The following is a 25,638-nucleotide window of genomic DNA, read 5'->3' on the forward strand; positions in this document are numbered from 1 at the left end:
CTTTAAACTGCTCATCCATGCTGAAGGACGCAATGCAGAGGTGGAGGGACATAAGAACATTGCAACTGAACCTGTGAATTGGTCTCAGGGAAATACGTGTGGGGTTGAATGGTGGATAATTAGAATTTCACTTAAACAATTATATAACAAGAAGCATTCAGTCACCCCCTGATCATTTTGCTTATACATTTTATCCCTTTCCTCCCCCCTTGATGATACTTGGTAGGGTTTTTTCAGATTATAAGCCTTTCCAAGCAAGGTGTGTCTCTTCTTCTATGTTTGGGAGGGACAGTATGGGAACTAATGCAATATAAAGTTTTAAAAATTATTTGTTTTTGTAGATGTTTTATAAGCTTGGGTAGTTTGCATTTTCTGATAACTAGATGCAGCAAATTTTTCTTTGAATGATCTGAGATTCATAGTAATGAAACTGGGATGGGCAGCAGCAAGATCAGAAATTTTGTTTCAACAAATAGCTTGAAGAAAACTGGGATGGAGATCACCAAAATCAGAACTACAATAGCAGAATTATATTTTCCCAAACATTCCCTACACCTCTCCAGAATGCAGCACTGATCAGGTGTCCCAAGAGCAACAGGCGCGGCAACTTTGAAAACTCTTTCTGTACAAAAGCATAATAAAAACGCCAATAAATATTATTCTAAGCACAGGGATTCAATCAAAAGATTTCCTACTTTGGGGAAGGCCACTTGTGGGAAATTTCTCCCTCGTGATCAATTATTGTCCTGTTCCTCCTACTCTAGGTATTAGACATCCATTATTCTGATACAGTGATTTCTAGTAATTACTGGTTACGTCTACACTGCAATGTAAACCTGGTCTCAGATTCAGGCTTGAGCCTAGACCACGATTCCATCTACAAATCTCTCAGAATGGTGGGAACAATGTAGTAGTACCCTTTGCGGTATATACACTCTTGTGCTCCTTGAGGAGGACAAACCATGGGCACATGTGACCCATCAATGGTCCCAGAGCAATCTGGAAAACCCCATTCTCTCAAAATTAGCAATTACTTCAGGAATATCTTTTATGCTCGCCACCTTGGGTAAACCATGTGCCTGATTGCCTCAGGAACCTCTGCCACCACTTTACTCACAGTTGACTTTCCAACACCAAACTGGTTTGCAATAGACATGAAGCAGTCTGGGGTAGCCAATTTCCAGATAGCTATAGCAACCTGCTTCTGGACCAGTAAGGGTGGCTTCATACATGTCTTTACACTAGTGGGTGGGGCAAACTTTCACAAAGCTCCAGACACAGCTTTCTTCTTGCAAAAGTTCTGGAACCACTGCTGGTCATCCAAGGTCTTCATGATGATGTGATCCCATCAGTCTGTTCTTGTGGTCCTGCACCAAAAGCACTAGCCTACATAGGGGGCATCAGCAGCTATATGGAGTGTCATGAGCAGCCTTAGCCAGTGAGAGTCTGCCATGCCTGGGTACTCCCTCTCCTCTGCCCCCTCCTCCTCGTGGTCCATCATAATCTCTTTCAGTTGCTTTTGGTGGGCCAAAAATCACTGCTACAATGTCCACCAGCAGCTCACAGAAACTCTGCCCATTTCCTGACACAGGAGTGAAAACAAAAGCAAAGTAAGTTCTTTAAAAGGCACCTCCTCCACGATGCTGGGACCACATAGACCAAAAAGACCGATCAGCAAGACGTGTTGGCAGGATGTTCAAACTTGCAGGATGGACGGTCAACTTTTCCCACAGTGCACTACCGTCAAAGGGATAGAGCAGCTAGATTTCAGGAAGGCACCAGGGAGTCTGGGATATGGCTGGTTTGACTCAGGTCTGTCTGCTGCAGTATTGACCCCGGAGCCCCAGGTTCAAGCTCAGGTTAGAAAAATCTTAATATAGGGTTAACAATCAGTGTAGACTCTCAAGCCCTGGGTTCTCTAACCCAGGGTCAGCCAACTTGCGTCCCACTAATCCTGGACTTACATTGCAGTGTAGCCATACTATGATCCCAGAGAGTGACAAAAATTAGATTTTCGATGTAAAGAATTAAATGTAACACATTTTCACCTACAAGTTAAGGAATACATTTACTAAAGAGTTTCAATAGAGATCTCATTTGAAAATTAACATCTTACCACCTATTAATTCATAATGGGAAGTTCCAATTCCCCTTAAAATTTTATTCTTCGTGTAAGGAATATACTAGTTGATTTGAACATCTCAATATTTCTTCAAGCCAATGCCCCCTTTCTTTACTAAAGAAATGAAGAGGCTCTGTAGAAAATCTTCTTCGAGCTTTCAGACTGCACTCAAAACACCAAAAGAAAGCTGGGCCCTCAGAAATGTTGTTTGAACACAGGGAGTCTTGGGTAGCAGTCAAAATATACACTGTTAGTAAAGAAATCAAACTTAAAATATATAGCAGCTATCCTAAATAGAAGAATTTGATTCTTCCAATGGCCTCTTTGACTAAGTCAGCAATGTTATTATCTACTTACAAATTTGAGCATGTTCCAGTCAAATACATAGTCATAGGAGAAGCCTTGTCGGTGGAACAGGTTTCTGAATAACTGTCTTAGATAAGAATAGTCTGGTTTGTCATCAAAACGCAAAGAGCGGCAGAAATTCAGGTATGTAGCAAACTCGGCTGTAACAAGAGAAATCTAGTTTACTAGCTTCATATTTACTTTTAAATAATTGTTCCAAAATTAATGTAGTTTTCTGGGATAGCACAATTTTATCATCCTTTTCCACATGCAACACTATCTTCCCAACTATTCCTTCAGACACATCAAGCAATCAAAAAGATGCAGCACCATTTTAGTTGCTAAGCTATTAATTTTTCCTGGGGCAACTGTAATATTTACACTGCCAAGTCTACAGAAATTCTAAAGCCTAAAAGACATTAAGATTTGGTTCAAGAATATAAATGTTACAGAATCCCCTGAATGAAAGGAAAATCAAAACCATAATGCTGGGACTTGGAGGAGACAGTACTGTGTCTCAATGGCATGGAGATAAGGTGGAACAAGGAAATGGTAGAGAATAAGCTATTGAATGGACTCCACCTATAAAGATGTGGGCATCAAAGGAAGGATTCGTGTGACATTCCATATTTCATCACCAATCACAAAGTAGGTAGAAACCCCACTTGCCAGCAGCAGAGAACATGACCTGACGAAAGAGTACCCACCCAAACAGCTGAAGGTGGGAGAGGAAAGAACAGGTTATACTCCTACAGTAGCAATGAGGACAGTGGACAGGAAATGAGGACAGTGGACAGGAAAAACTGTCTTATTTTGTGTGTGCCATTCACTGCTTCTAAATGCATTTAAATTGTACTTTTCTCAGGATAAGGGCAGTCTCTATTTATGTAAAATTTCATGGAAGAGTATTCATTTTTGCTATTGGACACACCTATGTATTTAAAATGCAAAATGTAGCATAGCCTGCATCTACATAAAGGCAATAAACATGGGGAATGTTTAAAACATTGAATAAGCCACACTGGAAAAAAAATTATTATATTATATGACTGCGATTAATTGCGATCAATTTTATTGAGTTAATTGCGTGAGTTAACTGCGATTAATTGACACAAACAATACCAATTGAAATTTATTAAATATTTTTGGATGTTTTTTCTACATTTTCAATATTGATTTCAATTACAACACAGAATGCAAAGTGCACAGTACTCACTTTATATTATTTTTGATTACAAATATATGTACTGTAAAAATGATAAAAGAAATAGTATTTTTCAATTCACCTCATACAAGTACTGAAGTGCAATCTATTTATTGTGAAAGCATAACTTACAAATACAGATTTTTTTTGGTTACATAACTGCACTCAAAAACAAAACAGTGTAAAACTTTAGAGCTTAAAAGTCCACTCAGTCCTACCTCTTATTCTGCCAATCGCTAAGACAAACAAGTTTGTTTACATTGGCAGGAGATATTGCTGCCTGCTTCTTGTTTACAATGTCACCTGAAAGTGAGAACAGGCGTTCGCATGGCACTTTTGTAGCTGCCATTGCAAGGTATTTACATACCAGATATGCTAAACATTCATATGCCCCTTCATGCTTCGGCCACCATTCCAGAGGATATGCTTCCATGCTGATGATGCTCGTTAAAAAAAATAATGCGTCCATTAAATTTGTGACTGTACTCCTTGGGGGGAGAATTGTATGTCTCCTGCTCTGTTTTACCCGCATTCTGCATATATTTCATGTTTGGCAATCTTGGATGATGACCCAGCACATGTTCGTTTTAAGAACACTTTCACAGCAGATTTGACAAAATGCAAAGAAGGTTCCGATGTGAGATTTCTAAAAATAAGTACAGCACTCAACCCAAGGTTTCAGGTTCTGAAGTGCCATCCAAAATCTGAGAGGAACGAGGTGTGAAACATGCTGTCAGAAGTCTTAAAAGAGCAACACTCTGATGCAGAAACTACAGAACCCAAACCACCAAAAAAGAAAATCAACCTTCTGCTGTTGGCATCTGACTCAGATAATGAAAATGAACATGCATCAGTCCGCACTGCTTTGGATCATTATCAAGCAGAACCCATCATCTGCATGAAAGCATGTCCTCTGGAATGGTGGTTGAAGCCTGAAGGGATAGATGAATCTTTAGCACATCTGGCACGTAAACCTCTTGCAACGCCAGCTAATACAGTGCCATGCGAATGCCTTTTCTCACTTTCAGGTGACATTGTAAACAAGAAACAGGCAGCATTATCTCCTGAAAATTGTAACCAAACTTGTTTTTCTGAATGATTGACTGACCAAAAAGTAGGACTGAGTGGACTTGTAAGCTCTAAAGTTTTACACTGTACCAAAAAAAAAAAAAAAAAAAAAAACCACACACCTGCATTCAAAATAAAATATAATTCTACATTTGTAAGTTCAACTTTCATGATAAAGAGATTGCACTACAGTACTTGTATGAAGTGAATTGAAAAATATTTTACTATGCAAATATTTGTAATAATAAATAAATATAAATATAAAGTATATATATTTGAAAATGTAGTAAACATCCAAAAATATTTAAAATAAATGGTATTCTATTGTTGTTTAACAGCACGATTAATTTTTTTAATCGCATGATTAATCACGATAATTTTTTTAATCGTTTGACAGCCCTTATATACACACACAAGCTATAACTCTGAATATTCTTGTTACATATATATTACTATTCTATACCCTCCATGCAATTTTTATATATATATATATATATATATATATATATATATATATATATATATATATATATATATATATATATATATATATACACACACACACACACAATTATACATATACACAGTGGCAGAGTTAACGTTGTTTGAGAACTTTAGACTGCAAGCTTCCCATTTTTAATATTTTCAACCATAATGTAAGCTTTGTTTCCTTAAAATGAAATGCAGACAACTCAAATGAATGGTTCAGAGAAGACAGATCAGGATCTTCTGTTGTCTCTTGTAACACAAGAACAAAGGAACATGCAATTAAATTGAAAGGTGGTAAAATTCAAAAAATGAAAATAAATATGTTTTTGACACAATTCCAACTGTGGAAGTGTCACCACAGGTAGTTGTTGAGGCCAAAAACTTAGCAAGATTCAAAGACTGGACATTTATACAGCTAACAAAAATGTGAACATTTTTAGTTAATGATAATAAACTGTGGAAGAGATTAAACCTCATGTGTCTGGGTTTAAAACAATTTTTAACTGCCAGAGATTAGGAAGATAACTAATTTTTCTGGGGAGGGAAGGGACAGTGTGACAGGGCAGATCAAATGTGGGGGAAAATACTAGCCTAATGTAAGGTTTCTTGCATCTTCCTCTGAGGCATCTGGTGTTGGCCACTCTCAGAGACAGGATACTGGATCAGATGGACCATATATCCAGTCCAGTGTGGTAATTCCTATGCTCCATGTTCCCAAGTACAGCAGGTGCTATTGGTGCATCTGACTTTGCAATCCAGCCCACTCAAAGGGATGAAAACCTGGAACTGGTCAACTCCTATAAATAATTATTTTTGTCTGTCTTCATACAGCACAGCATTTTTACAAGAGCAAAAAATATGATACAAGTACAGAGTCAGGAGACCTGGAGAGCCAGCTTTCAATCTCCAAGTCCCAATGAATGCACATTCAAATAAAATATAAAATTGAAGGTGAGGAGAGCTGGTCAAGGGACAGGGAGGAGTCCTGACAAGCAAGTATGATATCCATGTACATGAACATTTAGCCCATCATTGAGTTTGGTATGCCTATTTATGAACAGATGTCAAAGTAATCACTAAATGAATGTATCTTAAAATGTAAATAGTGATAGAACCTACCATTCAATGTCAACAAATCAAAAAAAAAAAAAGCTCACTTTGTCAATATACTATCAAAAGGATAACTTACAAGGATATCCTTTACACAAAACCTCAATGGGTGTAGACATTTTCTTTTCGCTGATGCGTTCATATTTCTGTCTTTTTGTTGCTGCCTTCAGTCCCTGCCAGGGTAGGGAGCCCAGGTTAAAATACATCAGTACATAGCCCAAGGACTCCAAGTCGTCTCTGCGAGACTGCTCTACAAGAGTATAAAAGTGGAGTTGTTAGCTTTGATGTTATGGTGTGAAGGTACAAAAATGTTTATGCCACAAACTGTCACTGAAAGCCTTACATATACATAATATACGGCTGAAGGTCAATAAGTCCATCTTAAACTTGCCAATAATTAGAAACGGTTATCCCTCTTGCAGTTATGAAAAAACTTGCTAATTCCTTGGAACCATTAGTTTCCTGCTTTTATTCCTACCTGCAGACATAAGCCTAAAGAAATCACACACCGAAAGCCAAGTTCATTGCACACACCAGGGGACCCCTTGCATTCCTCCATTTCCCACCACAAGTTCCCTGTGTGCCACCTTTCCATTCCCTTCTATTTCCAATAAATCTCTGTAACCCACCTTTATGCCAAAGGTGCTACGTGCACCCCCTGCTTCCCACCCGCCCCCACTATTGTTATTGCTTTTCTTTCTTACTGGGATTCAGGGTTTTAGTATCTTCAATTCTATTGGAATGATGGCCAGAAATGAGATAGAATCATTTAACGCCTTCCAACATAATACCCCTATCAACCAGTTATTTGATTTATAGACAATTGCAGAGGTGCCTGAATTTGTGGTTCATCTAAATAGGAGGCAAGAAATCTGTGTGCCTCTCCGCCCCCCACATTTGCACCCTTCAGTTTTCTAATTTCCCCCAAAAAATCAACAGGGTTCTGCACATTGTTGCCTAAAATATTTGCTGAAATTCTGGAATGTATTGGATGCAGCATTCAAAAGTTATTGCATGACAAACAGACAGCATCAAGTTGAGTGTAAGCCTTGCAAACTCAGCCAATTAATAGTAATAGGCATTTCTTTCAATGCATCGGCTACAAAAGAATATCTGCTTGCTAAAAGGATTTATCCAGATTGTGTATTTCATTAACTGAAGACTCAAAATGACAGATACATATTTCGCTAGACAGAAAGTTATCTTCCTCCAGCTCACCAATTCCAAGATGAGTGTTTATAGATGCATAACGGGCAGTTCCTGTTAAGTTTTTATTTTCACGATATGGAATGTGCTGGTGAGTTCGAGCATCCCGATACTTCTTGGCTAACCCAAAGTCTATGATGTAGACCAGATTGCCTTTCTTTCCCAGACCCATCAGGAAGTTATCAGGTTTTACATCTCGGTGGATGAAGTTCTTAGAGTGTATATATTCAATCCGACTAATCTAGATACAGAGAAGAAATTAATTCAAGAGACGTGCATGAATTTCTGTTACTAGAAACAGTCTTAAAAACAGACATTTTCTTAGCTGTTTTTTCATTTAAAATCTCAGATTATTAAAAGAAATGTATTTTACAAACTTCATTTACTTTTCACTACATTGTTTTCGTATCTTTCTCAATTTCACATTTGTTTCTACTCCCCTTCACTTTCTGGCTGTTTTGCACTAGCACAATGTAACAACGTCTAGGTAGTAAACAATTCAGAAGAATATTTAAATCCCAACAAAAACTGTTTTAATTTAAACATTCATCAAAATTATTGATTTAAAGTTTTGCATTTACAAAAATAAACCTAATTTTGAGTGTTACAACCTTTAAAAGAGATAGCAAACCCCACCCACCTCTGAATTCCTGACAAGGGATATAGCTCAGTAAACTCTCTTTGAAAACCTTATTATGATAAGTATATATCATCAAAAGCTTCTAAGCAATTTCCTACCATTTGGTCAGCAAGCAACAGGACTGTCTTCAGACTGAATTTCCTTGAACAAAAATTGAATAGATCTTCAAGGCTTGGTCCCAACAACTCCATCACCATTACATTATAGTCTCCTTCAGCTCCACACCATTTAATTGTGGGAATACCCACTAGAACAGAGAAAAATAGTTTATTCACAGTGCTTTTCATCTGAGTTTTATAGATCATGAACGTGGACCTTCAAGACCCTTAAGACAGATTTAAAAAACACATTCTTCTGTAAATTTTAAATATTCCCAATGGGGGCTATTGTATTTCCAGTGATGTATAATATTTTACACCATGTAAAGGTGTTTTGAGAATATAAACCTAAGATTCTGCAGAAGGACTAACACAAAATTTATAGCAGGAGATATCTAAACTAGCATCCTCCTCTTTCAAAAAAGAACTGACACACATATTGTGCTTAGCATGTGATCCCATGCATTGGTGCTTTGTTGGATCAGGGCCTTAGACAACATTTCACACATTCATACAGTCCCTATAAGGGAGGTAAATAGCTCCATTATACAGCTAGACAGCCTGTGACAAGTAAGTGACTGAGGTAAAGTGACAGAGAGTGTGCTTGTCAGAATAAGCTTTAGAACTCAATTTTCTGATTTCCAGAACCATGATCATATCATAATAAAAACATTTATCTGTGCTTAGCGTTTGAAATGGATTTTATTTATTTGAAGCAGTTAATAATAAAAATAAGTTAACTATATGTTTAGGCCCCAAACCTCTTTTGGGATTGGCTAGCATAATCCTCTGTGCCTGGACAGCATCCCACTGAAGGTCAATAAGACATCAGTACTGATAACCACCTCTTTTAAACTTTTAAAAAACTGAACAGAGCAAAAGAGCTATATTTTAACATTTTTCTGAGTTGTGTTGACTAGATTAGCAAATGGTAGTCTTCGGGGCAAATCCTCGAACACAGAAAAACTGTGTTCCCCATTTCCAAAAGGGAACCTGAACACTAATGTATCTGATATCTATGAACACAGACAAAAATACTCTTATTAGACAGAAACTTAAGTTTACCTCCTCCCTGCATCATTTTGTAGATTTTACTCTCTATGTGGAGCTGAGGATGTTTGGTTTTCACACATTCCAATTTGATGGCAACCTCCTCACCGGCAGCAATGTCGGTTCCTAAGAAAAGAAAAGGACAATTGATATTGAAACGCAAGAAAACCAAGATATTTATTGCTAAATGTGTTTCCTGTATGAAAATTGATAATTTCAATTAAACAAGATGCTGACAAACTGTTCTATAATGATCATGTGACAGACTGACAATATCCTGAGTGAACCATATGGAATTAAAATAAACTTTACAGAATTAAGTTAAACCTTATTGAGTTAGGGTTAATATCTTTGGAGTACATTGTATTAAAATGCTATTGTACATGTATTATTGTGGCATTGTATGTACCTCTCTAATAGGGAGGATGCTAATCTAGTTCCTCTATTATTAGTCCTTTGAAGCCACATCATGGAGAGGTACCCATATACTAGTTCAAACTGGATTCTCCATTAACCAACAGACAACTAAAGGGTTTTTGAACAAATAGGCTGGTTATAAACTGGCCCATGGCAGAGGGCTCCAGTCCTTAGGGAGGTTGGAAGGAGTTGGCCTACTGAGGCCCCAGGAGACTGGGTGCTTGTTCTGAGCTGAAGCTGTGATGAACTGGTAACCACAAAGAATCCCATGGGGTTGGGAGGCAGAGGTTGTTGAAGGACTGCTCCTTCCACAATCTACATTAGGGTGAACCTTGGTGAGCTAATTAACGTTCATATAGGTTCTTTTATTGTTTTTGTTTTCTCTATAATGCTTTTTACCTTAATAATAAAGTGGGTTTGAATAAGACGTGCTGTTTGGTACCTTATAACTTTAGCAACTGCACCTGTTAACTGTTTCTGAAGAGAAAGCAAGCAGGTGTTGGGCAACCTGTCTGTGCTGGGAAGTGAAGGTAGGAACTTCCCATTCTTGGTTCTGTATTACTACAGCTTCTAACACATATTAGCAGTGTCGTGTATAACTGAAATGGTTTATCCAAATTATGTTTGATCAAAACAAGCTTTTTCTTTGTAAGGTTCATTATGGAAGTAACAATATCATTGAATCCCTTTACAAACCCAAGGTAAAACTTGGTTAGACCAATAGTGGATTAGATCTGCTCTTGAAAATAGCTAATTTATTCTAACAAGCTCTGGCAAATGTTTGGAACCCAATTAACTTCAAGTCAATGTAGATATTAATGTTCTCCATAGCGTAGAAATCTTGGCATTTAGCCAGGAAAGCAATATGGTGGTGTGCCTCAGTTTCCCCTTTTTATACAGCACATTAGATCTGGAATCTTTTCTGCTGAGAAAAGTTCCAAGACTGGTTGCAGGCACTAGCTTTGAAATATCAGTATCACAAGGCCTTTTAACATAAAGTGTGTTCTTATATATCACTCTTAACATGTTCAAGGGTTTTTCCAAAAGATTAGGAACACTGTACATTTTTATAGTTCTTGGTATCAGCAACACATTAGTTACAAGAGTTAACATCAAATCTATTACAAGTGTATATTTACAAACATTTTTGTGATGCCATGCCTTTGGCTCAATACCATTGGGATTTTGGCATTTTAGGGTTAACCTGTGGCTTCCTCCCTGTTCCGGAGGGTCAAAATCTGAGCTCTCTTGTGTAACAGAATCCATTGGCTGGCTAGGTGTGTCCTCTTTGCTAACAGCTACAGGTAAGTCTCTCCCCCTACCATCAGTCAAGTAATTTACAACAACACAGACACTAGCTTGTTTACTAGTTTTCAGATTTTTAACCTTTACTAATTCCAAGGCTGGACTCCATCTTAAAGAGATACCATCCATTTTCACTAGTATGTTAGACTCAAGGTTCTTTTGTCCTTCCATTACCAACCTCTGCTTCCACATGGAATCAGATGTTGAGTCCACTAAGACACTACAAGACATATCCAAAGTATCTAGAGATGGGAGTTTACTTGCCATCCACTGTATTCGAGAGATTAACTGCACTGCTGTCCTGCTCTGTAGATTCAGCTACCCAGTCTTCCCTCTGAACCTGAGACACAGACTGTTCATTTATAGAATCAACATGGAGACATTCCTGTTCCAACACCATTGTCTTCCCAACAAGTTGGTTATCATATGGTTGTTCAAATTCCCTGACAATCTTCATTCCATTTAAAACATTCTCAAAGCTATCCACACTGTTAGTGGATAACACAGATAAACCACCTTAATGCTCTGCTTGTGCCCTAGTCATGATATCAACCTGATTAAACAGAGTTGTCATATCTTTACTCAGCAACACACTAGCAACAGGCAAAATAGACACCAGAACTGCCTGGTCCCTGGGACTTTGTTATGACACTAACTGGGTGCGACCTAGTTACTATGTCATTCTCCCCAGGAGAGACAAACTTAGGAACATTTCCTTCCTGGGCTTCAGTTGAATCCAGAACCAGCTCTGGTACAACTGATAAATTTTCAACCACCATAGGCTGACAGGCTTCTTCTAATAAAAAAAAAAAATATATATATATATATATATATATATATGGAGATATACCTATCTCATAGAACTGGAAGGGACCCTGAAAGGTCATTGAGTCCAGCCCCCTGCCTTCACTAGCAGGATCAAGTACTTATTTTTTGCCCCAGATCCCTAAGTAGCCCCCTCAAGGATTGAACTCACAACCCTGGGTTTAGCAGGCCAATGCTCAAACCACTGAGCTATCCCTCCCCCCAACAAAGAGCTAGAGACACACACTTTTGCAGCAGGCACACTGCTGTTCTTAACAAACAATTGGAGAGATCCTTTCCTTGTCCCAGCAACCATGGCTGATTTCACATATATACTTGGAAAGTGGGACAGCTTCCTTAACAGGCAAGTTGCCACTCCCAATAGCTAAACTGCTGTTCTCCACAGATAGTGTCTCATTATACTGATCTACTTTAAGCAAATAACTTTTACCTTGTTCAGGCTCACTTTCACAAGCTTTACTAGCCAACAATCCATCACCCACAAACCCAAGGCCAAGTCCCCATATGAATGGAAAGTCCTTCCTGATGACTGGATACTGAGGCTATATCTGTACTACAGCAGCTGCACCACTGTACTGCTTCTGGTGAAGATGCTCTAAATGGATGGAAGAGAGCTCTCCCTTCGTCTTAACTCCTGCCTCCGCCAGAGGCAGTAGCTATGTTGGTGGGAGAAGCTCCCCTGCTGGCATAGCGGTGTCCACACCAGCACTTAGGTTGGTGTAACTTACATTGCTCAGAGGTGTTGATTTATAGTGTAGACATAGCCTGAAAAATACATTTCTAGCCAACTGGCTGTCTAGGTGCAGCAATGAGTAAAGTAGGACCAAAACCATAGTTGAAAGGCAGATAACTCTACTAATGGGTGTAGTGTTTCAATTCAGCTTTGGAAGTACTCATCTAGAGTAGGGCATGACAAGCAGTCCCATTGGACTTGTGCTTGGAGTCCACCAAAAGTAATCTACAATCCCATGGGCTGATTTTCTTTGTTCCCTGGACAGTCAAGTGTTCCCACACTGCACCATGAACAGTGGGCAAGAGCAGCCACATTCTGGGAGTGCACTAGAAAGTCTGGAATATGAGTGGTTGGACTTGGGACCACATAACGCAGTGTAGACACACTGGAGCCCAAGGCGGGGTCCCAGGGTCCAACAATTGCTAACCTGGGGTTACAAATTAGTGTAAACATTCAAGCCCTAAATTAACAAGCCTAGGGTCTGCTAACTTGAGTTCTACTAACTCCGGGCTTACACCACAGTGCAGACATACCCAAAGAAGCGTGTCTTGGACCTGGAGAGAAGTTATTCCTAGAAAGGAAATCTACTAAGTTAATTTTCAGTTCTCTGAGAGTATGTACTAAAAACCTGCAGCTGGACCACACCAGCTGACTCAGGCTTGTAGGGCTGGGCTAAAGGGCTGTTTAACTGCAGTGTAGATGTTTGGACTCAGGCTAGAGCCTAGGCTCTAAGACCCTGAGAGGTGGGAGGGTCCCAGAGCTCAGGCTACAGCCTGAGCCCAAAAATCTACACTGCAATTATACAGCCCCTTAGTCCTAGATCCGTGAGCCCAAGTCCGCTGGCAAACCCCAGCCAAGGGTGTCTAAATGCAGTGTAGACATACCATGAGTGCCCATAGGGGACTTATACAACAGGAAAATAGGTTGTAAAATAAGGTCAGCTCAGTTATATTCTGTGGTATTCATTATAAAATACATAGTCATAAACTCATCAATTTACATACTAAAAGTCAAATCTTCCACATCTGCTGAGGTCCCATTCTGCAAGAGCAGCCCAAAGAGATCTTAATCTACACCTAGAGCAGCTGATGATGGGGGAAGAAGTCAGTCACAGAAGGGAACAGGGTGTATTGATTTAAATCAAGACTATTTAAATAAATGATTTAAATCACCACGTGGAAAGCCTCAGTTTAAATAATTGATTGTAATCAAGTTTTCCATGTGTACATCATTTATTTTCTAAAGAAAGGTGCATTCTTATTGGTTAATATAACCACTAAAACATGTTGATTTACAACTCAATCATGCCTTTAGACTATATTTGGTACATATTTTTGCTACCTAAGAAGGTCCACTATAACTATGTACATTTAAGCAATTTTATATTTTAATATTTTCTGATTCTTATTAATTGTATATTTTAGTATGCTAGAAAATCATAAATGATATATTGCTTATTTACTAGATAATTTTTTGCACATGATTTGTGTCAAGATGCATTAGGATAACAGGAATTTAAACAAGCAAAAGAGCACAAAGTTTGTTATTAAACAAAACAAGACCTTAATACAGTGACCTACTGTGCCATATTTACCTCAAAAGTTAGATTTTTCCCCACATATTCTTTATTTATATAGAAAAGATTTTGATAGAGGTTCCTGGATTCAGCTAATTTTTTTATTTAAATGATTTAAGAGATAAATTTAGGCCCTAACATATTTTATAATAAATTCAGATTTAATTTTAAACATATTATTTTAAAAAAGAAACTATAATTTAAACGCGCCCAGCAACCCCAGGGCTGCTCCTGCCTCCCCGGGCTGGCCCCAGATCTCCTCCCCCGGGGGTTTGGGGTTCTGCTGCGGCTTGCGCCCCTCTGCCTCCTCCACAGGGCAGGCAGCCCCAGGGGTTTGAGGCCGTGCCACCCCTTCCCCAGCTTCCCCCTCCAGCAGCCCCTGCACTGCCCTGCCGGGCCTGTTCAGCCCTCGGCGTCACCGGGTCCTGCCCTGCCTCAAGCAACCCGCCCCTACCGTGGGGCAGCCCAGTCCTGGGGGAGCCGCAGCAAAGCCCTGCCCGGAACTGGTGCAGGAGACGAGCGGGGCTCTCAGCCCAGGCTCCGGCATCAGCCTGCAGCGGGTAGCGAAGCCACCCCCTTGCCGGCTCGGCTCAGCCAGGCCCCGCTCTTAAAGGGACACATAACCAGGCTCAGCCCGGCCCGGGGCACGTGGGGGTGTCACCTCACCCGCCACCTGGGGGGCCCGGCGAGGGGGGTGCTCAGCACCATATCTCCCCCCGCAACCCCCATAGTCAGCTTCTCTGCAGGCAAAGCTTGGACTATAGAAAGCATATGGGAGGAGAGCCTGCGATCCAGGGCTTCAGGAGCTGCAGCTGAGGCAGTGAGGAACAGCCCAGAGCTGCCAGGGCCAGAGCCTCTTGGCCAGCCGCCGGAGGGAGCCACTCAGCCAGGGTGGGGGAGGTAGACTGGGCTGCGCCTCCTCATGCCCCCCCCCCCCGCAGCCCCAGCTTACCTGCTGCCTGCCTGCCTCAGGCTTCCCACAACCATTTGATTCGCAGGAAGCAGGGGAGGGGGTGGAGCAGGGGGGCGGAGACTTTGTGGAAAGGGTGGAGTTGGGGCGGGGCCAGGGCCTCTTGGAGTGTCCTCTTTTTCCAGGACTGCAATATGGTAACCCTACTCAACTTGAGACATTTCAAATATAGCAAGCATGAGAATAATTAACCACTGGAACCACATACCAAGGGTTGTGGTGGATTCTCCATCACTGACCATTTTTAAATCAGCACTGGATGTTTGTCTAAAAGATATGCTCTATAAATTATTTTGGGGAAGTTCTATGGGCTGTTACACAAGAGGTCAAATTACATGATGACAATGGTCTCTTTTGGCCCTGGAATTTATTAATATGAATAAGTCTGTTACTTTGGATAAGTGTGTCACTTTGAGATCCACCCAGACATGGCCTTCCTCCCTAAATACAACTAAAAGAACAAGGAGTACTTGTGACACCTTAGAGACTAACAAATTTATTTGGGCATAAGCTTTCGTGGGCTAAAACCCACTTCATCAGATGCATGCAGTGGAAAATACAGTAAGAGGAGATATATATATATATCTATATATACACACACACACACACACACACACACACACACACACACACCAGAACATGAAAAAATGAGTGTTGCCATACCAACTTTAACAAGACTAATCAATTAAGGTGGGCTATTATCAGCAGGAGAAAAAAACATTTTGTAGTGATAATCAGGATGGCCCATTTCAAACAGTTGACAAGAAGGTGTGAGTAACAATACGAGACAAATTAGCATGGGGAAATAGTTTTTACCTTGTATAATGACCCATTCACTCCCAGTCTTTATTCAAGCCTAATTTGATGGTGTCCAGTTTGCAAATTAATTCCAGTTCTGCAGTTTCTCATTGGAGTCTGTGTTTGAAGTTTTTTTTGTTGGAGAATTGCAACTTTTAGGTCTGTAACTGAGTGACCAGGGAGGTTGAAATGTTCTCCGACTGGTTTTTGAATGTTATAATTCTTGACATCTGATTTGTGTCCATTTATTCTTTTGTGTAGAGACTGTCTGGTTTGGCCAATGTACATGGCAGAGGGGGCATTGCTGGCATATGTGGGTGTGACACTGCACCCCATATTCGTCCTAGTAATATTATTAAAATAGGGTTATGGCATAATTATGATGCATTTTGTACAAGATAAGTCATGTGAGGTGTCATTGGAAAAGTTATGATTTGCTGAATATGATTATCCTATTTATATGCATGCCTCGTCTTTGTATATGAAGTTATAAATGCTGACTACGTATCTGTACTTCAAATGTAATTACACCTGGGTTACACCCACTAGACAAGATGCTTTAAGTCTAGATAGCTGGTTTGGATGGGCCTATTCAGGGCAATGAGCCATTAGGGAAAACAATAGGCCTTAGGAGAAGCTTATCTCCCACTTGGTGAGCCTTCCTGAGAAGGCTACAGACAGCCTGTAAGTAATGGCTGCTATGCCTACAAGGATATATGACCAGACCACATGATTCTGGACACCATCTTGGGATAGCAGTATTTTTCCCACAAACAGGTCTGAGAACCAGGTTTTGAAACAAAGGGTTCCCGCCATATGCTAAAGCTATACAAGACAGGGAATGCCATCACCCGTGGTTCTTCACTCCTCACACAAGACGACTCCTGGAAACACCTGCAGAACGAAGACTGAACTGGGGGAAGTGCTGGACCCAAGCTAAAGGGATTTCTAGCCTGTGTATGAAATACCTGGGGATTTCAAGATGCAAAGCAAGTGTAGCTCTGCCTTAAGAATCTACAAGTTTGCCTGTACCATCAGTTAGGGTCAGAATCTGCTATTCATATCCAATTTATTTAGTATATTAAGCTTAGTTTTAGTTTTTTGTTTGCTAGGTAATCTGCTTTATCTGTTTGCTATCACTTAAAACCTATCTTTTGTAGTTAATAAACTTGTTTTTGTTTTAATATAAACCAGTGAGCTTTGACTGGAGTGATGGGGGGAAATCTCTGCTTGGTATGCATTGTGCTCTTCACATTGAGGGAGAGGTGGAATGGGTATTTAATCCATATACTGGCCAGATTTGACCAGGGCAAGATGGTACTACTCTGGAGTACTAGGCTGAGAATCTGGTGGTCAGAGAGCCTGTGTGTAACTGCATGTAACTGTGTATCCCTACCTGTGTGAATGCTGGTGAAAGTGCAGGCTGGAGGGCTTTGCAGCTTGTCACAGCTGTAAAGTATGAGAGAGCACTCAGGCTTGTGTGTCAGAGTGCTCAGTGGTACCCAAGTTCCAGGTGACACCCTGGGGGGAACCTGTCACAGAGGGTTCCTTAAGATTGACAGATTTTATCAACTTTTCTCCAAAGCCATGGTTTGATCATTGCCCAAATGGACTCAATCACTCAACATTTACCTCAGCATGGCAATCACTAACTCTTTAAGGAAGAAATACTGAAAACAGTATTCAAAAAAAGATTTTGGCTCCGCAGATTGGCATTTGAGCATTAGGCTCATACCTAACGGATTTGTCTGCATCTGTGCAGCATGATTTCCCAAGAGAACTGTGAGCCAGCCATGATTCTGGACCTGAATAGCTTAAGGGACATCTTACAGTCACTGAAATTGAGCAACATTCTGGCACTATGAATAGGGCTCCATGTTTGTCAAAGAAGTCACAGACTCCATGACTTCTGCAGTGGCCAGTGTGGCTGGCCCTGGGGACCGCCTGAGCAGCAGCCCCGGATGCAACGGGTGTAGCCGCTGCTCTGCGACTCCCAGCAGCAGTCCCGGGCACCCAGAGCAGCAGCCGGCCCTCTGGGGCTCCCCTGCCCCGGCGGCGGCCAGAGCAGTGGCTGGTCCCCCAGGGATCCCTTCACCCAGCAGCCTGTGCCATGGGCTCCGCCCGCCCTGGCAGCACCCTCCCCTAAGATTCAATCAGGGATATTTATGGTATAAGTCATGGACAGGTCATGGGTAGTGATTTTTTGAGTCTTGCCTGTGACCTGTCCAAGACTTTTACTAAAAATACCCATGATTAAAGTGTAGCCTTACCTAGGAGTTCAAATCTGATCCTTTGAAGAAATCTGAAAGTACAAAAAAGTTGTCATGTTCCTACAATTTGACTCTGAGGATTTGTGTTTTGGAAAAATGTAATCAGAGTACAGCATAAAATTCAGAAGGTGCTAAAACTATTTTTGAAAAGAAAATAAATTACACAAATGAATGCCTGCTGGCAAGGAGGGGAAATTAGGGAATGGAGGCGTGGGGAGGGGTTTGGGACTATAGTGAGTGGAGGGAGATAAATGAAAATGAGTGGTAGGGGAAGGAGTCGGGTCAGGGGAAGTGAGAGGGGACAGACACTAGAAGGGGTTTCATGGAAGTGGGTGGAAGGGATCACGAGTAGAGGACACCTGTTAGCCCGACGTTCTTCCTTCCTCTGGGTGTGCTGTCACTCTGGAGTTGTCTGAACCCCTTTCCCTGTTCCCCATATGAGCTAGGATCTAGAGGTCCCTGTCATTCAGAGAAGGGCAGAGCCCTTCTCTCTGGCCCCCATGTGAGCTGGCATCTGGGGAAGCCCTGCTCCTTTGGAGGAGGTCTAAGTCCCTCTCCCTGACCCTATATGAACCAGGATCATCCCTCTGAAGTAGTCTGAGATCCTCTTCTTACACCTCAGGTGAGCCTGAATCTGGGGGTGCCCTACCGCTTAGGGTGAGGGATGAGAAGAGGCATGCTGGGAGCATGCACGAAGCATACAGTGCCAAGACCTGGGTAAGGAGCTAAGAACATGCATGCTTGATGCATATAATTGGTTTTAAAGAAATAGCACTGGGTGTGGGGGAGAGGTGGGGAATGAGAGCACTCAGAGTTTTGAAAATGCTAACGAAAATTAGTTCTGAGAACCATAAAACCCACACTAGGCTGCAATTAATGAATTTTTTATTAATGTAATAAAAGGGATCAACTGCAACTTTGAGTTTTAATTGCCTAATTTTCCCTGGTAAGGTAGCCTTCTTTGTCAAGTAAGCAGGTTTTCAGCCAACACAAAGGTTTATATTGACTGGGCAACATTTCACAGCACTCCTTAAGAAAGCAGAAGTTGTCTGAAGCGTGATCTGGCTAATATTGAGGTGGATGCTGGCAAACAGAGGAAAGCAACTAGGAGGTATGGAGAAAATTATTTCTCTGTCTCTAATAGAGGGTATATGCCTGCCATTTGTGACTCAATTGCAATCTGGGTGTGCTTCGGTATCGTTCACTGCTGTTAGACAATCATATAGTAGCAATGTCCAGGAGATAGTGAGTGTTTCTTTCGGATTCAAACCTTGCTATTGTGATCTTGGCTTTTGTCATCTCGAGCCTGGATTACTGCAGTGCGCTTTAGACAGGGCTGTACAATCCAAAATCTTAAGGGGCCTGCTTATTAAGTGGTTCTTCTGTGGCAGCACATGAGTGCAGATCATGAAACAGAGGTCTATCTGCTTATTAAATTATTAAGGAGTTAATTTTCACCTACAGCATTCCATATATCTTGGGTCCTTCCTACTAGAACAGTGGTTCTCAACCTATTTACCATTGTGGGCCGCCAGTTGAGAACCACTGCGCCAGACAATGCTGGCCTGCCGAACCCTGCACTGCCAGCCTGCCCCTTCCCCTCGGGGGCAGATCTGCACCACGCTCCACACCGACCCCCGACAGGTGCTGCCCCACCCCAACTCTCTATACCCAGCACTCCTCTGCCCAAAGACCTCCCCCACAGATCTCTATGCCCAGTGCCCCCACAACTAAAAGCCTCCCACAGACCCCTATGCCCAGTAGCCCCCGCCCAAAGACCCTTCCACAGAGTGGGTGCGCAGGGCCAGCAGCCAGGACCCCAGAACCAGCAGCCGGGACCCCGGGTGCAGGGAGTCAGGAGTAGAGCCCCAAGTAAAGCCTGGGGGTGCTGGAGCATCCCCCACATACCTAGTTCCCAGGCCTATGCTGCCCAGCACCTCACCACAAACCCCTCACTGCCTAGAGCCCCCCCAGAGACCCACATCCCCGCACCCTGATCCCCTGCTGAACTCACTGGGCCCGCTGTCCTCTCCCCCTCAGCTGGCCCTGCCCCTGCCCCTGCCAGACCAGAGCAGCAATTTTTGAATTTTTTTTTTTAGTACACAGCTGGAGAGACTAGAGAGACTCTCTCCCACCCTGTACCATACCACCACAGCTGCAATCAGTAAAAGCATTCCATATGGAGATCACTCAGTCTGAAAGAGGACTGGTGGTGAAGCATTCTCTATCAGGGATCATCACCTCTAGAAATAGCCTTCTTTCTTACCCTAGTCAGAAACAGTCCTGGTCTGCTAACCTTCAGGGCATGCTGCAAGGCACATATTTCCATCAGCTGCTGCAGAGGATAGGATTTGATGGGGATGAGATCCACATGGAGACAGTGTTTTGTAGGGGATCAAGTTCTGCTGGATATGATGTTAAGCTGCTATTTAATATTTCTTCTTGTAACTTGTATAAAGAGCACCTAAGAGCCTTGGATAGGCACTCTTTTGTATAAACCCAAATAAACAAACTATTACCTTAAAGACAGACAATAAATGAGACATTTAAAAAAAAAAATCAACTTCAGTTTTTGAAAGAGTGAAAAGGGAGTGTTACATTACAAGGCCTTTTTTTACTTAATAAAAAACAAGGGCGGGTGATGTTTTTAACCCATACAATTTTGCATTCCTAGTTCCCTGTTTCCTCATTTTAAGTCTAGATAATTTTCAATGTTCATATCATTAGTGAAAACATTTGGTTTTATTCTGTTCTATTTAGATGTAAGAATTAAATCATACAGGGTTATACTCTAGAGCAGTGTTTCCCAAGTGGTGAGTTGCAACTGCTGAGAGTGATCAGGGTAGGCAAGGCATTTTATTACAATTCTAAATAAAAGAAAAGAAAGTTTCCAGAATAACTTTGGGGTGGCCTTCATGGTTTGTGGTCAAATGTAGCAGTAGTATAGATTTTTAAATTTTATTTTTAATAGTAAACATAATGAGGTTGTGAAAATCTGATTTAGAATAAGGAGTTATCAAACTGACAGTAAACACCATGCGCAAGTCTGAAACACAGTGGGCCAAGTTTTGTAAAAATGTATACTAGTTTGACTCCAAAGACTATGGCCTAGTGTATTAAACTTTAGAACAGCTACCTATTTTAAATGTGTTATTCTTCTCTATCTGTATATTATACATTCTTGGGACTATTTAAAATACCATGTGAGAATCCATGCTACTTTTTTTCCTTTTTCTCTCAAGGGGGCAATTTCAAAAGATTTAGGTATATTAAACCCCTAGTTTGTTCTTTTTAAATTCGCACTTCAAACTGTTTTATTTCAGACAGTGCTTTGGATTTTGAAATTCTGTCTGCAAGTCCTACACAGCCAGCTTGGTGTGATTCTAAACACCTACAACTTGAGGGATGAGGCAGAGAATCTGAAAGCACAAAGTGACTGAGGAAGAACTGTGGACTCCTTTCTGAAAAGTGTCATTTGAGAGGGCCCTAACCTCCCAGCACATCCTATATTTGTAGTGAAGGAGGAGGATAAGGCAGGGAAAGAAACCAAAATCCTAAATCTAAAATTTGGGTGGAATTTTAAAAATCTACTGAGTGAATATTAAAAGTCATTACTGGTTAGGCAGTGAACTAGTTTCAAAATGATTTTAAACTTGTTTTGACTAAGTTATGCCCTATTCATACTGGCTTCACAATTGTGAGAAGAAACTAGTTTTAAAAATTGTTTTCCCAACATGGAGGAAAAACAGTATAGACTCAGCTCATATTTGTTTCTATTTCAACATTTAGACAAACAATAACTGTTCTAGGCTCTAGACACCCTACCAAGTAGCTGAATGCACAAACATAATAAAACTAAGAATTGTTATTCACAAAAACCTCCTGGGGGTGAGGTGGGGGGAACAGATTCTCTACCCCCACTTCAAAAAAAGTCCACATAATTAACCATATCCCTTCAAACTGAAACTCTCCCCAGATGTCTGCCAAAACATCATGCCTAACCCTAACCCCAAAGTAGTTGGTTATTCTGAACCAAAAGGGGGCACTCTCATGCAGTATGTTCTGCAAACAACTCTCTTTTAGGGACTGTCTAGTCTAGGAAATACAGGACTAAGGCCTTGGCTATACTTGTGACTTACAGTGCAATAAAGGAACCCGGGCGCCCTAGCTCACTCCCCGTCCACACTGGCAAGGCACATAGAGCGCTCTGACACCACAGCTACAACGCTGCTGGTACTCAGCCTTGGCGAGTGGAATAACGTTTGCTCTGCCCCCACTGGAGCACAGCAGTGCAAGTGTGAACGAGGTGTTGCATTACTGCACTATGATCAGCCTCCGGAAACGTCCCATAATCCATCCCCTTAAGTCAAGTGGCCACTCTTGTCATTGTTGTGAAATCGGCTGCAGGAATGCGGAAATGCCCATTCAAAGCTCCGTGAGTGAGAGAGAGGCGGGGGAGGTTGGTTCTGACACACCCCAAAAACCCACTCTCTTGCTCCCCACATACACATAACACACTCCCTGTCACACTCCACGCCCCCCCCCCCATTCGAAAAGCACATTGCAGTCACTTGCATGCCAGGATAGCTGCCCATAATGCATCGCTCCCAATGCCGCTGCAAGTGCCACAAATGTGGCCATGCCAGTGTGCTTGAAGCTGTCAGTGTGGACAGACTGTAGCGCTTTCCCTACTGCGCTCTACAAAGGTGGGTTTAACTCACAGCACTCTACATCTGCAAGTGTAGCCATGCCCTAATACTTCACTTGTGCAGCTCCACCAGCAGAAGCTCTAGTGTAGATAGGGATGACAAGCACTGGCTTGCTCTCTTGCCTCCGCCATCACCCCCCAGAGATGGAACTGCAACAGTGGATAATTACAGGTCTGAATATACTATGGGAACTCCAATTCAAATGCCTCTACTGATCTTAGCTATGGCAGAATTGCATGGTGAGAGGCACAGGCTACACTTACCAGGGAATCAATGCATCGGTGGTTGATTTAGCAGGTCTTTACAGACCCGCTCAAATGACCGCAGATCGCTCTCCGGGGGAGTCGATGGGAGAGCATCTCCGGTCGACATTGTGTAGTGTGGACCCCACAGTAAGTAGATCTGAGCTACATCTATTTGAATTATGCTATTCACGTAACTCAAATTACGTAGCTTAGATTGAATTTCACCTGTAGTGTAGACAAGGCCTTAGGCAGGCAGGCCTCAAACTAACTAGCATCTTAAACTCCACCCAGAAACCCATAGGTAGCCAGTGCAGATTCTGGAGTACTGGTATTACATGTGCGTAGCAACATATACCACCTTCTTCAGCCTTCTAAATGAATACATTAATAGAGACTGAGAATCCTGATCTCTGTCTATATACACTGCAGACCTTCAGCTAGAAACATGGAGACTTCATTACGCATGTGTTCTGTTCAAGGATAATCAATATTCAGTGCCTGTGAACAAGTGATTTTAGTTTAGAAGTTATTTCTGAGGAACAGCTGTCCATTGCAATAAGAAATATTGTAGTGTAGAAAGGTACATTAATTTATTTATATACAGATGCAGCTGATACACACACACAAATCAGTGATATTCTTTTTAATTTAGGTGGCTACAATTTTTCAGCAGCGGTTGCAGGAAAGTATGTTTTAATGGCTCATCTTTACTCCAATTTTTGAAAGCAAACACCTGTGCTAACATGCTACATATTGATTTTTTTCAAATTCTATATGTAGCATGTTAGCACAGGTGTCTGCTTATAAAAATTGGAATAGCCTTCCAAAGATAAAAATCCAGAGACCTTTTTTTAGAACACATTACAAATGTGTTTTAAAAGATGCAATTTCTCAAGTCTGCTTATGATTTAAATTATTAATAGAATCCAGAGGCTCCAGTCAGAACTGGGTGCTGTGTAAACATAGAGGAAGAGACAATCCCTGCCCTGAAGAACTTACACTTATGACAAGACTGGGTAAGTGAGATACACAAGGCAAGAAAAGTCACATAGGCCCACTAGATTATACTGGTTTAAAAAGGGTTTGATTTTTTTGGCCCATACCTAATTATCATTAAAAAGCAACAGTCTCCTGTGGCACCTTTAAGACTAACAGATGCACTGGAGCATAAGCTTTCGTGGGTGAATACCCACTTCGTCAGACGCAGGCGTATTCATCCACGAAAGCTTATGCTCCAATACATATGTTAGTCTTAAAGGTGCCACAGGACTCTGTTGCTTTTTACAGATCCAGACTAACACGGCTATCCCTCTGATAATTATCATTAGTTGACCAATTTCTTATAGGCCAATCAGAAAAGTAAACAAAGTCACAGCAGTTTCATCAACTCTATAGCAATTATAATGATATCTAGCATCAATGTTCATGGTTCATTTTCAAGTCACTTTACACAGTCGTCAAATGGTGAGTCAGTATCCTTATCCGTTTTACAGATGGGAAGAGAGTGGAGCAGGGTGTGAAAACAGCTTGCCCAATGTCACAAAGGGAGTAAATCAGCAAAAAAATGTGTATAGAATCCAGGAGATCTGGCTGACAGCCCTGCCTAAATTAGAGCATGATGCTTCAATGCGAATTTAGTCTCTCCTCCGTACGTGACAACAAGAAGTTTCCTGAGATTTGGGGGCATTTCTTTGGCAGCAGAACAGCTCGGGCGACACCGGAGCATGAACTGACTCCCACCCCACCCCCCTGCTCCCTACCCCGGCCCGGGCGAACACAGTGAGAGACTTCCGAGAGCCCCCACCCCTCGCGATAGGCTCGTGAGCCCCAAGGCAGCTGCTCAAACACCGCAGAGACAGAACCCTGCAGGACAAGGCTCCGCGCCCACGCCTTACCTAGGTAAATATCCCCGAAAGAGCCGCTCCCGATCTTCCGGCCCAGCCGGTACCGGTTCCCGACTCTCAGCTCCATGGCAGCGGCCCAGTTCGGCTGCTCTGCCCGCCTAAGTCGGCTTCACGGATGCCAGTTCAGAGCCCGGCAACTCCTGTGACCATCGCAGCCCCCGGTCCCGCCGCTCGAAACCAGTGAGGCGAGCGGGCGGCGCCGCTCCGGGTCGGATGGACGCGGATTCCCCAGGGTCCCGGATCGCCTCAGCGTCTCCGGGCCCGAGCCGCCATACTGTGTGACCTCACTTCCCTAGTAACGGGAGAGGGGCGGGGCTCACTTGGTTGAAGGGCGTGGCCTGGGGTGGTTTCTTGGAGGGAGCGTGCTACCATGGTACGTGTGACCCGGAATCAGCCCCCACATCGGAGCGCGGACCGCAGCCCCGTCCAGGTTTGCAGCCCCAAACCCCGGCCTCAGGGCTAACGTAGAGGCAGGGCCGGCTTTAGGAAGTGCGGGGCCCAATTCGAACATTTTCGGCGGGACCCCGGCAGGGATGACTAACATAAACAAAACA

General features: G+C 42.1%; 1 protein-coding gene across 5 annotated transcripts in view; it reads right to left on the bottom strand.

The window, feature by feature from the left end:
- Positions 1-25,390, bottom strand: part of CSNK1D (casein kinase 1 delta) — a 48,086-nt gene extending 22,696 nt beyond the window's left edge. For 4 of the 5 annotated variants that reach the window (XM_008167720.4, XM_024104731.3, XM_005283098.5 and 1 more), the window contains exons 1-6: positions 25,076-25,390; positions 9,348-9,458; positions 8,283-8,431; positions 7,557-7,785; positions 6,418-6,588; positions 2,480-2,628 (exon numbers count right to left, since the gene is read on the bottom strand). In XM_008167720.4, the coding sequence (XP_008165942.1) occupies positions 2,480-2,628; positions 6,418-6,588; positions 7,557-7,785; positions 8,283-8,431; positions 9,348-9,458; positions 25,076-25,151 (885 nt within the window). In that variant the 5' untranslated portion in view covers positions 25,152-25,390. The remainder of the gene's footprint in view (positions 1-2,479; positions 2,629-6,417; positions 6,589-7,556; positions 7,786-8,282; positions 8,432-9,347; positions 9,459-25,075) is intronic. The other variant, XR_010591945.1, reaches the window with a different exon arrangement.
- Between the last annotated feature and the right edge of the window lie 248 nt (positions 25,391-25,638).

Source organism: Chrysemys picta, chromosome 12 (assembly GCF_011386835.1).
Source record: "Chrysemys picta bellii isolate R12L10 chromosome 12, ASM1138683v2, whole genome shotgun sequence".
Classification (NCBI taxonomy): domain Eukaryota; kingdom Metazoa; phylum Chordata; order Testudines; family Emydidae; genus Chrysemys; species Chrysemys picta.